At 27.5% G+C, this 14,768-nt stretch overlaps 1 protein-coding gene across 1 annotated transcript in view; it reads right to left on the minus strand.

Moving 5' to 3' along the window:
• The window catches only part of LOC100167238 (head-specific guanylate cyclase), a 343,251-nt gene that overhangs the window by 145,571 nt on the left and 182,912 nt on the right, over positions 1-14,768 (minus strand). Inside the window, exon 7 of the mRNA XM_029487547.1 lies at positions 8,916-9,118. Within this exon, the coding sequence (XP_029343407.1) occupies positions 8,916-9,118 (203 nt within the window). The remainder of the gene's footprint in view (positions 1-8,915; positions 9,119-14,768) is intronic.

Raw genomic sequence — 14,768 nt, forward strand, 5'->3', positions numbered from 1 at the left:
TATATTTTGTTCTTTAATTTTTGAAATGTTTGTGTATTGAAAATGTGCAGTTTTTCTTAGAATACGGTTTGTACTCATCATGTAATATAATTTTTAGTCCTATACTATTTTTAGTGTAGGTATACATACAAATATTGTTGTATTTTGTAATAATATATTTTAACATAATATCGAACCGTATTGCTACATAATATAAATATATTGTTAATATATTTTAATAATATTATCTAAAAAATATCATGCAAGGCATTATCACTTGAAAATTAAAGAACTTGATTTTCAATCTGAATATCTAGGTAACAATGTCATATTCAATGAAGTGGGCCCAGATATTCTTCAATATTAAAAAAACAACGTCTTGTCTCAAAAATAATGGAATTCCTGCGGGTAAAATAAATCAATAGAAATTCTTATATGAGTCATGAGACAAATTGCTAAGCCTAATATGACACTTCCCCGAGAATAATTACAACAACGTCGGCTCTATCAAATACAGTGGGATTTAAATCATAAAGATGAAAATATATTTAGATTGGACGAAGTAGACTATCAAGTCATCGAGATCGACGGTGGAACTTGAAAGAAGCAGCCAAAAGAACTAATAAACGACATGTAAATGGTTCAAAAATAAAATTAATTAATGAATATTATTATTGATATTTCATGATATAGGAGATTATATTTTTAAATAGTAAGACAATATTAGTCACATCGTATTTTATTTGAATAAGTCGAGTGCTCTATTAAGTCGATGCTATTGCCCGTTTTACTGGAATCTGTGTTTAAAATGATCGAATATTGAAATTAGGGACAGAAAAGTGTATTACATATTTCAATTACAAAACAATAGTGTAATAATTATATTACGTTTATCTCAAATAATAAGATAAATAATAATGAATAATAAATGTGTCACGAAGCATGGTTTAAAGGATAAGTAATTTCTCATTAAATAATTATGGTATTTCCAGGCGATTATGCGTACAGATTATAATGATGATTTATTAATATCTTACGAATATTTATTATTAAATCAAATTGAAGTTAAATTGTACAAACAATAAATATTATGAGAATACACACAAGTATTATTCACAATTTTATTTAAAAAATAATCAAGTTCTTATTTCTGTAACTGAGAGGCAGAAGGAACCAAGTCCATTTTTATCAAAATTGAGGTTATGTTTTTTTCTTATGTGAAAATTTGACGCGCGTCATTTTACCTATCTTCATTTTAACCCAAAGACGTGTATTTACCGATATATTGGTAAATAACAAAAATAACTAAGTTCAAACATCAATTTTGATTTATAAATTATGCTCCAAGTCCAAATCATGGACTTGGATCATTTTGCGAAATTCTTGTAAAGACTTGGGCCCAATCGATAAAATTATAACAATTTTATAATTAACTGAAATACAATGTAACTTTACTATTACCTTAATTTCTAAAAATTGTAAATTATTTAATATTATATTATAATTTTAACCTACATTACAATTTACAACAGTTAATATTATAATATAGTTTTTTAAATAATCAAAACTAACATAGATATGAAAAATGGATCCATTGATTTCATTTAAATCGTAAAATAAACAATTATAGGTAATTAATAATTAAAAGAAAAAAATATTTATCTTATTGAGAATATTATAGCCTATAATTTAAGACAAACTTCGTTGGTATAATCATTAAATTGAATTTACACCAGCCATTAAAGTAAAATAAAAATAGTTGAAAAATGGTTTTTTGATTCTCCTGAAAAGTTACAATATTGGACTTGGTCCCTTATACCTCTCAAGTACAGATTTATTCAATCTAAAAGTTAAACAAATATAAAAATTATAAGATCTCAAAATGACATAGTTATTATTATTGGATTTAAAAGCGAATAAGTGAATTTAACTTTTATAATATTTAACGTAGTGTATAATAAATTTAGGGTTCTATTACCGGATGGTTTCTTCCCCACGTGCTCAAATTATACGCTGGATCACATACTTAAAATGATATGCATCCCATAGTCGCATTCAATGTAAGTTTTTGTCCAAATCCCAATACAGCATGAGCTTGAAAATAAGAGATTATCCTTTTGAACACGATACATGTAACTACATGTAGCATATTATGAGACCTAAGCCTGAATGAAGTATGAGGGTTAGATGAATAAGGTTCAAAGTTAGTTTGAAACTATATGTTTTTCATTTCTACATAATATTATAAAATAATATATCTTCTCTATTATATTCAGATATTATGAAGTGTGCGTATACACGTTGGAATAGTTACTTAGTAAACAAATACCTATGTAACAGAGATAGTATTAACAAATCGATGTTACCATTCATAATACGATGCGCTAAAATATAATATATTCTAATTTAAAGTATATAGTCGAAAATATATTATAGTAATAACAATATTATCGAATTAGTACCCGACACTTCATTGATTATACAATAATTCATTTTATATTCATATTGATTTTTTTTAATATTTTAATGTTATAAAATTTCTTAAGGGGACGCTATCCTTGCGTTTATTGTCGCCGTCTTACAAACCTTACAATATATCAAATATTTGTTAACCAGTTTTAACAGTGTGCTGTTAGTTTTGTCATTAGTGTGGATATTTGACCAATTAAACTATTAGGTAAGAACATTATCTGTGCTTAAGCGTCAACGATTTTTTCGATATTGTAATTTTCAAGCAAGATACGGGTACCTATACACTATTGTAACTATAGTGAACGAAAATGTAATATGTCGTACGAGTGTAAGGCGGATACTAGGTTGCATCCTCTTAATCGACAATATTTTGTTCAATAAAAAAAAAAGAGTGAAAAAAAAACTATATAACAACATATTATAATATATTTTATACCTAACTCAAAATATAATGTATTAGGTTTACATGTTTAATGAAATAGTACATATTTAATCATTGCTGTAAGTTTTTTAATGGTTTTCATAAATAAATTTACGTTACATTTTTAATACATTTACAGTTGGATATCAAACGATTTTTCCCGTGATTTATGTTATTTTTATTCACCCAAATACAGACACAATCTAATACACAATCAATAATATGCACTTTTGTAACTATACAGAAATAAGTTTTACGGTGCCATAATAAAACCGAATAATAGTTGTATTAATATCTAACTATGTAGTTTTGCAATAAATTCCTATGATATTAGATCGATCGTATTTGAGCATTTTTATTTATTATTCTTTTGCAATATACCAGACAAAATGATGAAATAGTGCATACTATTATAACCTTTTAAAATTATTAGTACACCTGCCAATATATAGGAAATATATATATATCAATTTAAAAAAAAAATTAACCCATCGCGTTGTTCTGTAAACAACTATTTTAGGTTAGGTAACAGTAAATAACTCTTAGGTACATTCGATAAAACCTCTATTCCATAATACACTGTAGGAAAATATGGTATAATTGCACAGTTTTGACATGGACAATTTTAAACTTTAGATGAAACGCATTTTGTTATAATATTATAAATGTTGTACTATATTATATTATTATTTAATACATTTTATTTGTAATATTATAATATCAACGAAACTATTAGACTATTATCATATTGTATAAAAATTGTGTTACAATATATTAAATTAGGTTAAAACTACCGTTGGCACGACAACACTGAAAGCATACTTATTGCCTTGTCATGCACAACTACCCATCATACCGAAAGATGAAACAAATAATTGAAACGAAAGAATAGATAGTGCATCAACCATCACTTAATTTATTTATGGTCTGGTGGCTGATTCATTTACTCCGCACGAAAATTCATCACAAAAACCCGATGAAATAGCAATATGGAATTCGATTTCAGGCATACGCCGATGGAAAATAATTTAATATTCTATCATTTTAAATAATTAATCTTGTTTGACAAACAAAGTTCACGGAGGTATCATTTTTTTATGGTTTACAATTGCGTTTCTGATTACTAAATGGATAATATAATATACAAAGGTAGGTACCATTAAAATATTCCCGAGAGTAAAATTGTATGTTTTATATTGATATTTTCAAGTTCAAAATAAAATAATCAGTCCGCTTAGAAACTAAAATTCTAAACAATCAATTCAACATTGTTAGGTATATTATAATATAATATATAAATTAAAAAAAAACATGTTAATTGTAATTTCTTTTTATTCTTTAAGTTTCAGTTAACTTGATAAAATCTTGTATGCCAACTAAACGAGTAGGGGGTATAACTATGTAGGTAATTAAATTCTTGAATTATAAAATACTATAGGTATGTGATCGATTGAAATTTTCATAAACTATTGTGTATAAAATATAACGAACGATTCAGCTTGTGACTTATTAAAGGTATTTTGTTTATTTAACTATAACTTGTTACTTAGTTCGTGGAAAAAAACTAAAAAGTGACGTAAACCAATCCTATGTCAAAATAATAATAAGAAGAATAATAAGAAATAATAAATAACAAGGAATATAATATAGGGAAAGATCGGAAGTAATATTTTTCTTTATGAATCCAAAACAAATGTACGGCCACAAAATGAAATATGTCTGAGATCCTATTTTAATGTGTATGATATTCATTATCACATTACCTCATAATAATAATATATACTATAAAATAAATTTTTTTTTAGTTAAATTGTGTAAATTTGTTATTAATAAATGTGCATATTATTATAATATTTATATTATGTGATATAGTAAATAATTATATCAAGTTTACTACATTGTTTTTTTTTTTTTATAATCCATTTTATTATTAGTAAATATTAAAAATAAAACCTCATCAAAATCTGATCACAATTATGACAAAAAAATAGTTAACCAAAAATAATTAAATTTGATTTCATAAAATTAGATTGTACGAAAACAATCTATTAAAAGATTTACTGAAGTCATCAGTTCTGAACATATTATATCCATAAAAAAATGGCTGTGTCAAGTGATGGATGAGAATATTGTGAACGGCGATTTTGAAAAACAATTAGAATATAATGTTATTTTTAAAATCCATTTGGTTATGTATATATTATTATATATTAACGTTTAGATGACAATCCAGATTGTATCCAGTGAGTTTTACTTCGTGGAAATTATGATATTTGATTTTACTTTTAACGAATAGGTACCATAATATACAATAAAGAACACACAAATAAATATTTTTTTTTGGAATACTGTTTGACTCGACGTGTAGAACTTTATAATCGATTTTTGTGCTGCTGAAAATAATTTAGAAATTTAATGTTTTGGCCAATTATTTATACTGACTAGTTTTTTGTTTACCATAATCGCTATAATAGTATTACAACACTACAGTAAGAGTCGACATTAATAACCACACACCATTATTATTATTTTTTTTTTATTTATTGTTCTAGTATGCGGATTACGACGGGGTCTTAAATTGTTGCATTTGAAACGTCGTCGCCTTGACGATGTACCTATTTGATTATAATAGTATTGTAAGACATTGCTGAACGCTCCGAAAAAGAGTACCCATCTATAGTTCAGTGGTAAAAATATTGACATTATATTGTATATTTTGTTAATGATAATATTATAGCCTATGGAATAATAATACAATACAGATATATCAGCATTTTTTTCATACCTTCGGACCCATCGAAGCGGCATTTGCGTACTACAGTAAAGTCCAATTCCACAATCGAATGACACTAAAACCTTTAAGCATCTCCAGGGACCGGATGTGCGTTCACAGATCATGGGATTCTTAAAACGATCGTTCGAACCACTCGTAAAAAACGCTTGGACAATTTTTCCCGAGAATTCCCAAACTCAATTGTTGTCGAACGGCGGCATAATGGTATTATGGCTATCGATGTGTAATCGACTATAATAATATTTCAGATAAACTTTCATCACGCTACAGTGCTACACCAAAGATATATATTCTAATAGATCACCGAGACCTGCCGGGTCAAACTATATCACCGTCAACAAATAAAAAGTCCCAAGCTAAAACGTGAACGGTTTTTGTACCATTTTTTTTTTTTTTTTTGAATATTTTACAGTATAATATTATTATAGTATATGAATAAAAATTTAATATTTTTATGGTGAAATATATTTTTAAAGCCCCGCGGTGTTTCAAATCCATAATAAATATTATTATAATACGACAAAATTAAAAAACAAAGGTAATTTAATACGAAGATATTGTTCACATTTGTCAAACGAAATAAAAAGTTTATGACTCGTAACATGTTACACTACCATATCCTTGAAAAATAACATCACGTTCAGTTATTATATTATAATGTGGAAGCTAAGCACTAAAAAATAACATTTTTGAAAATGTATTCAATTCTAGGTAAAATTCATATTATTTAATAAAATCAATTTTTAAGCATGTTTTAATTTCCTTAAACTTTGGGTATTGTAAGCTACATAGGTAATAAATATATGCTGAAATAAATGTAGTTAGATTGTTTTAATTAAAAAACTAAAAATATCCTTTGTACAGGTAGTACAAGTACCTAAGTAGTTTTGTTTAAATTCTTATATTTATTCAAATGTTTAAACTCGAAGTAAAATTAAAAATATTAGAAACTACTATATTTTATATTAGAAATCCAATGTTTCAACATTCAATAGAGCTTGCCAAGTTTTAAATCGGAAAATATAGCTGAAAGTTGATTTAATAGTAAAGTAGGTAGCATAAGTTATCGAAATCATATAATAATATTATGATATTAATTATTATTTATTAATGTATATTATTTAAAAATAAATACTATTTTTATACTTTGTAATATATAGGTATTGTTTTGTATGATAATTGTTTTCAATTAATATGTGACAACTAAGTTTACCTTCACTAAGGCTGGTAGCGGATCCAAAGGTGGTGATTTCTTATATTCCTCATACAGTTTTTAAAAAGCTAAATTGCATTCATTTATATAAATAAATAAATATCATAATTCATAATTTTATTACATTTTATGTATTTTAATTTTGTGTTATAATTATATATTGAACTGTGAAAATAATGTTTTACTCAATACCTAAACATATTGTGACAGCACTCAGTCATAGTGTTGTGCATTACATATTATAATATACTGTTAGTGAACCTAATATTGAAATTTATTTTATTTTTTTCAATCTAACCTTTTTTTTTTTTAGTTATTTCCTCCTTGGGTATTTTTTCTACCGGTCATTTTTCATGGAATTTCTTACCCTTGTCTATACACACACAGACACACACAGACACACACCAGAAATTTAATCTAAGTACTAAATGGTTGGATTTGTAAGCCACATAGGTAGATGACCCGAAAACGCTGGTTTGTACTGATAATAATATATTCGACAATAGACTTTGCCGATCGCAATACGCTATTACATCGCGAGTATTACCTAAATCGATTTCGGCTTTGTAGTCCCTCCCTATTGCTGTTGTATTCATTAGGTCGTAGAAAATTAAATTCGATTTAAGTCATTCGTGTTTACATCACCCCAACGGTTGCTTAATACAACCACCGAACCAGTATAGCGCCATTATATACTGTCTGGAATTAGAAAGGCGTCGATTGTTGAATATTACTGATGCAATTATTATTCTAAACTTCACTACAGCTGGATCTTATTTCTCAAAAAGATCTCTCATGTTACGCGTATAACGCAGACTTCTCCCAAAATTTAATCAGTGACATATTTTACGCTATGCATAGTCATATTGTTACATATTATTATATTTTATGCGTGTATTAATTTTGTCTTTGCTCGGTATAGAACAATGTTGAGAAAACAACAATGTATACTATACCCACATTGAAAGGACACGAAAAATTGTCCTTTGAGAAAAAGCAAAACTTGTCCAATTAACGGGTCTTTTATTATTTGTATATTATGATACTGTGTTTAAACTTTTGAAGTTTTTGTTTGTAATAATTGATACCAAAGTTTAATTATACAACTATTTATGAAAAAAAACAAAACACCTAACAATACACATAAACTACGATGGTAGTTAAACTTAAACTGTGCAGTAATTAATTATTCGTCGTAAGGGTTACAATGCAATTTGACATTTAAAGGTTAAATTCAGATGTTTATATTAAAATCGAGTAGGTCATAAAGTATTATTTAATTTTTATTCCGTAACATGCTCAACTACACTCTAAAATAAACCTTAATTATTACTATCGAGTCACCAAAGAAACGAAATATATATAAACTACAGTTAAACTCACTGCAAGCTTTAAGATGATGTACATTACAATACTATTGCTATAATTATAAGAAACGAATAATATTTTATATACACTTTATTATCTTCTCATATATAAAAATCTCGTGTCACGGTGTTTGCGGTCGCACTCCTCCGAAACTATTCGGCCGATTTTGATGAAATTTTTTTTTTGTTTATTTGGTATTTATTAGAGTTATAGGTCAGAAAGTTTTTTTTCACCTTCCAACCCCTCTCCTCATTTTTAAATCGCAATTTTAGTAGATTTACGGTGGACAGTTTTGTTTATAATTAATATTATACTATTAGTTATAAATTATAAGAGAAATAATAATTAATAGAAATTAGTATTTATTATTCGGGCAGATAAGGTGCAAGCTTGCATCAAATTAAATTTTCACACATTGCTTACTTGATATGGCGTCACACATTTTCTTACCAGGGAGCCTGAGTTGCGCCCAAAAGGAGTTGAACAGTCAGAATTTTTTTTAATTTGTAATTGTTTACGGGTAACGAAGTGCGCGGGATAACTTAATATAAAATATGTGCTATTATCGATTACAATATAACCATAGTCAGTATATAGTAATAGTTATTCAAAACGTAATAATACGAGTGTAATCCTTTTATTAATATAATAATTAATATTTAACTTACCAAATTGTTGTAGGCATTTTCCGAAAAGCTTCATAAACCCAGAGCCTAATTGTACGAACTCTAGTCGTTTGTCCAACACCAAGTGCCACGGAAAAGCCTTGCAGAAGCTCGTTACACCCATTTTAAGATCGTTGGCTCGATGCGACAAAAACGGAGTAGAGTCTTGAACGTCTTCATCGTCGACCGTGGTCTTTATTGTGTACCTTAAAAATTATAATATTCTGTTGAATCATCTATCGTAAATTATTTTTTTGCCAAATTTGCGTATACAATTTGAACAAATTATTGTTATTATTATTATTATTATTTTATTATCTTAACAAAAGTATATACTAATAAAATCTATAATATGTATCTACAATAAGTAAATTTGGTAAACTAAGATAATACAACATGAAAGTACGTGTGGTTGGAGGCTCGCCAGTGTGGAAACCCTTTGACCCGGGAGAATTTTTATTTTTGATTGATAAGTAATAAAGTTACTTATTTTTTTGTTATTTTAATATTATTATAATAAACTACACATATTATTTTATAGGAACTTTATTATACTAGTGGTTATAGGTGAACAAGTATGGCCATGAATATTGATTCCTCATTAAGATGCATACAATTATACGCGTACCCATAAACTGTTTATCTATGTGAACTTGAGAAATATTCCACCTTGAATTTTCTAATGATTAACCAAACATGAAAACCAAACTATATGTTCTCACGCATTTTCTCATTAAATTAATATTATGAAATGTATGTGCAGAGGTGAAATAATTAGTGTAACAATAAAATTCCTCTATATTCACTTTCGTTTCATTCAGATCTTGACCCGAAACACGTACGTAGTCTAACGACGTAATGTATATTACCTATGGTCTATCGTCTAACGGATCTGTGTGAAAGCTCATCCATCGTGATGGAAAAAATCATCATTAGCAATCAAATAACAATGTATACACGTCTTATGATACACGTACGATATTTCTGATCCCGACCAACCCTTCACAATCCGTGGAAACAAGTGGTCCCGATTGGTAAGTACTGCTGTTACGATGGCACATAACACGCATGGGGGGGGGGGGAGTGTCGCTAATGAGACCATTGCCTCCCCTGAGATTTTGTCAACTGCGTAACTTAATTGCACGCATATAATATGGCATAATACATCATATTATAGTTTATGAAATATTTCTGGAAAAAAAAAAGTGGTAAACAATGAAGTGTGTGCTTCATTATACTTTCGTGTGTGTTAAAATAGAGATACTACCTACAATATATAATATCATTTAGAAATATAATAATGACATACCAAATTTGGCAATTTTAACGTTACCCCGAGTGGAATTTTATTTCGCGATCGCTCTTGGCCGTCTGTGTATTATACTCCATAGGTCTATCTTAGTATTTAATGTTATAAATGTCGAAGTAGTATAGTGATTTTCGCGAGAGTGTAATCCACCGGACCAAATATTTTTGGAACCAATGCTAATGAATATTTTAATGGGATACTTTGAAAAGTCCACATGGAAAAGCAGCACATACGTGAGCACAAGCAATTGACAGTGTTGACGTGTTGTTTAATCGAAGCGCTGACGGAGTAGATTGTTCGAAGATTAAACGTTAATTACTTTTCAAAGACAGTGAAAACTGCCCTTTTGTCTTCGTATAAGTTACTCAGACTCAAGAGAAACCACCATCGGATGTGGTCAACTAACTTGGGATTTACAGCAGGGCCCACAATACGGTATATAACAAAAGATTGTTGGCGATGAGCTCGTTGAATTCCATGTGTTTCAGACTTGTGACACTATTACTAAGTTTAATCTGGACCCAAATTACTAATGCTACAATGAATCGTGTTAATTTGATTGCATATCATAATAATATGAATATAGTTTCGTTGTGACGAGGCCGGTCTGTTTTAATCACAAAGTGACATTTTGTTTATAAATTAATTAACTTTCCAGGTGAAGACAATACAATACAATTTAAACATTCCATTTTTATCTCGTACGAACGGTTGAAAAGAATACCCTTATTTATATTTATATGTTAAAAAGGTACGATTATACAATTATTATTTCACTGTTATGTCTTATGAATTATGACGTCTAATTTAAAACAACGAATCATAAATAGTACCTAAATAGAATTCTTACATTAGATATTATAATATTTTCTGAATAGTATTATTTTTATTCATATACCTGCGTTGTTATAAAATATTACAGCTTACATTTAATTTAATCTATTATATGATATTTCACTAAGGTTTAAAAGTAAAATACATTTATTTTAATTGAAAGTATAATAATAGATTCAAGTATTTTATTGCACCTGGAAAAGTGTATAACATATTATATGTGCCGTGGTCTAGAAAGTTTTCATTTTATATATAATATTTGTTTCCTCATAATAATAATGTTATATGATATTACATTTCCTTTAGCAAATTTGCACCGTCGTTTTCTGACTTGATGGTTTTTTGTTTTTTTGTTTTCTAAATGCATTCTAAAATGTTATTTTTTAATTAAATACCTAATGTTGGTTTTTAAACTTTTTCGAAGATCAAAAATATTAATTGAAATAATCGATTTATAATTTTAAAAAAAACCAATGCCCACTCGAATCTCAATAGATATAGTAAGTACTATTGAAACATTTTTGGAGGAGTTTTAAAATGTCGGTTGCAAATACTTTTTTCAGTTAATTTTATGTTGTAGTGAAAATATTAGAATGCGAATAAATTGTAAAACATTGATTGTAAAATATTGAAACTGGTTCGGAGAAGCTTTATGTACTTCGGTTTACACACAAAACATATCTAATAATTATTATTATAACAATAACATATTGAATACAAATCCGATCGATTTTCTAGTTAGAATCTAAATATATTTTTCATAAAAACAATGTAATACTACGTGAACTCACAAGCTCGTACGTATGGAATTGTAAATTTTGGTCGTTCACATGGAATACATAAGTTTTTTTTTACCTACAATCACCGTCGGTGAATCCAACATTAAAAAGATTTATTTTGACAATATTCCCATAAGAACACACTGCACAACCTCTGATTTTGAAATGGCTGGTTTAACGCCGTCAACTAATCAACTTGCAGGGTTAAAACCGCTATAGGGTTATAAATAAAATAAAATATTCTCCAGCTGAATGTGCGTCAGACGTCATGGGACTCTTGCAAAACGAAAACACAACTATTGTTAAAAAATGAACCCTTCACGCCTTTTAAACAATAGTATAAGTTCTTTTTAAAATATTAATATTATAATACATTATACCTAATGTGATACGACATGATAATATAATTTAGTTGCGACGAGTTAACCTTTTTAGCAATATGTGTTGATAATTTTTTTTTTAAAAACGACAATACTACTTTATTATTTTAATTAAATCCGCTTTATAATATTAAATAACTTGCAACATTACGGGTTATATGGTTAATGCGCTGTTTAATTTTCTGTACAGCGTCTAAGAAAAAATTCATCATTTAAAATGCTGTACCTATAATAGATTTTTTATTATTATTAAAATAATTAATTTGTTGCTATATAAATAACTCAAACTTGCTGCTAATTGTAATTTTGCTGTTTATAATAATATAGTTGTTAAGCTATTATAGTATTTACTTGCGGCTAAAAAAAAAGAGGAATAATTAGGTAGCCGATCTGTTGTAGAATAGATGAACTACCTTGTTTTTGAATAAGTCACTGTAATGTATGTGTAAAATGTGAATTCAATGATAAATTATATTCTGAAAAACGATTGTGCGCGAAGACGTTAAGGCGGGCTGTCAGCCTGTATATTATCAAGTAGGTATATATTTGTATGATTTATTTATATTTTTTTATTTTATTTATATTTCTACTATAGCAGTATATTTTAATACCTATTGGTAGTATATACCTACAATAATAAGTTGAATTAATTTCATTTATTATATAATCAATATAATAATATTTAAATTGTATAATAGTGTACAAAGTGATATTTTAAGCATGCTAACCCTATTTGTATGGTTATATCACGCATATTATATTTAAAGTCTAATTTCTAGAATTTTTAACTACACTTGAAGACCATACTATTTTCGAATACTTGAGTTTTTTGTACCACTATATTAAGGATGATCTTGTGACAACACAAACTTCTGTTTTTTTAAATGGGAACCCCCATTTTACTTTTATTTATTCAGCAGATATTTTTTTTTTGGGGAGGAATTTTGATGATGTATCTAGTTCAAAATCAAATTAGTTATTTTTGAGTTCTATTACTTTGTGTACCTACTAAGGATAATAATATGTCTATGACAATGTGTTGAGTAGTCATGGGGGCTTAGTTAATTTCAAAATATTGGTAATTTCTACTGATCTATCAATATAAATAATTTGTAAAAATTATCCAAGTATAATAAATATTAAATACTAATCTAATATTAAATTTTATTTATATTTTTTTAACACCGTTTTAAGGGTTATTACTGTCCTTAGTATACAATTGTAATAACTCAGAAACTACACATTTAAATTTAGATACATCCATATTTTCAATAAAATCATCCACTAAATAATTTTTAGTAAAAAGGCGGAGGGGTTCATCTGAAAAATAGAAATTTGTATCACCACAGGAAACTATTTAAGTAGGAAGTACAAAATTATCATAAATTTGAAAATATGTTTTTTTGAGGTACCATAAAATTCTAAAAATTCTAAAAATCAGAATTTGAATAAATGTACTATTAAATATAAATTTATGGCCAGCATCCTTAATCAATCACTGATATATATATATTATTATATATATAGGTCATATTATTATACTGTTTTTATTGACTTTTGAGTCAATACCTACTCACCGTAGAACGATGTGAATAGGTTAGTGGTATTAAGCACCTTCCACACTATTGGATTCTAAGGAAAATGTTATAGGCAATTTCTCATATATTCGACAATGACAGCCTTGTCGTTGCATTATTCGTAAATTATCGTTAGTACTAGTAACCTACATTTGATTTTTCTAGGAACGAGACCTTTACGATGCGTTGGTGATATTTTATTTTTGCGGAAGCTGTACGGAAGAATCTCGCACATACTCTGACAGAAATGTCATATTATAATAAATTTGTGATCGTGAAAAAAATGCTTATTTTTAACTCAAACAGACAACTTTTATTCCAACAATACGTCGGAACGATTACCTCAATTTGCATTCTGTCTAAATATTCTCATTTTCCATAACATCAACTGGGGCACATTTTTATAATTTTATTTTATTGAATAAATAATATTTAAGTTTCAAAGTTTGCAAATTGTCAAACAATGGATTGAATTTTGGTGTTTAGGGGTTTTTATAACTTAAAGTTAATTTCGTTATTAACAAACTAGAATAGTAGAATGTATTGTTGATAGGCTGGTAGATTGTGATTAACACACCAATTCGTGCTCTGTACAACAATTTGTAGTATTATATACATCGTATATTTGGCCACAGGCCAAACTTGTAATCAATGAATCCCCTCTAATCAGCTCTGCTTGATGTTCATCAAAATCAAATTTTATGAAAAAAAAAGTAACTCTGTCACTCTGGTTTTTAATGACATAATATTATTATCTTGCAGTTTTCTTTTTTAGATATACAGTGTAGGTGTGATAATATATATTAAGTATTTATTATTATGTTAAAATTAAAATTATTATTATTAAAATTCATCAATTTTGTGTTAAGACTACTTTCAAATATTGAAAAAATAAATGCAAGAACCCCACATTTCATATTATAATTTTTCATTTAGCCACTAAAAATACGTATAAGTATTGAACTATTACATTTTTA

This window comes from Acyrthosiphon pisum, chromosome A1 (genome assembly GCF_005508785.2).
Source record: "Acyrthosiphon pisum isolate AL4f chromosome A1, pea_aphid_22Mar2018_4r6ur, whole genome shotgun sequence".
NCBI lineage: Eukaryota > Metazoa > Arthropoda > Insecta > Hemiptera > Aphididae > Acyrthosiphon > Acyrthosiphon pisum.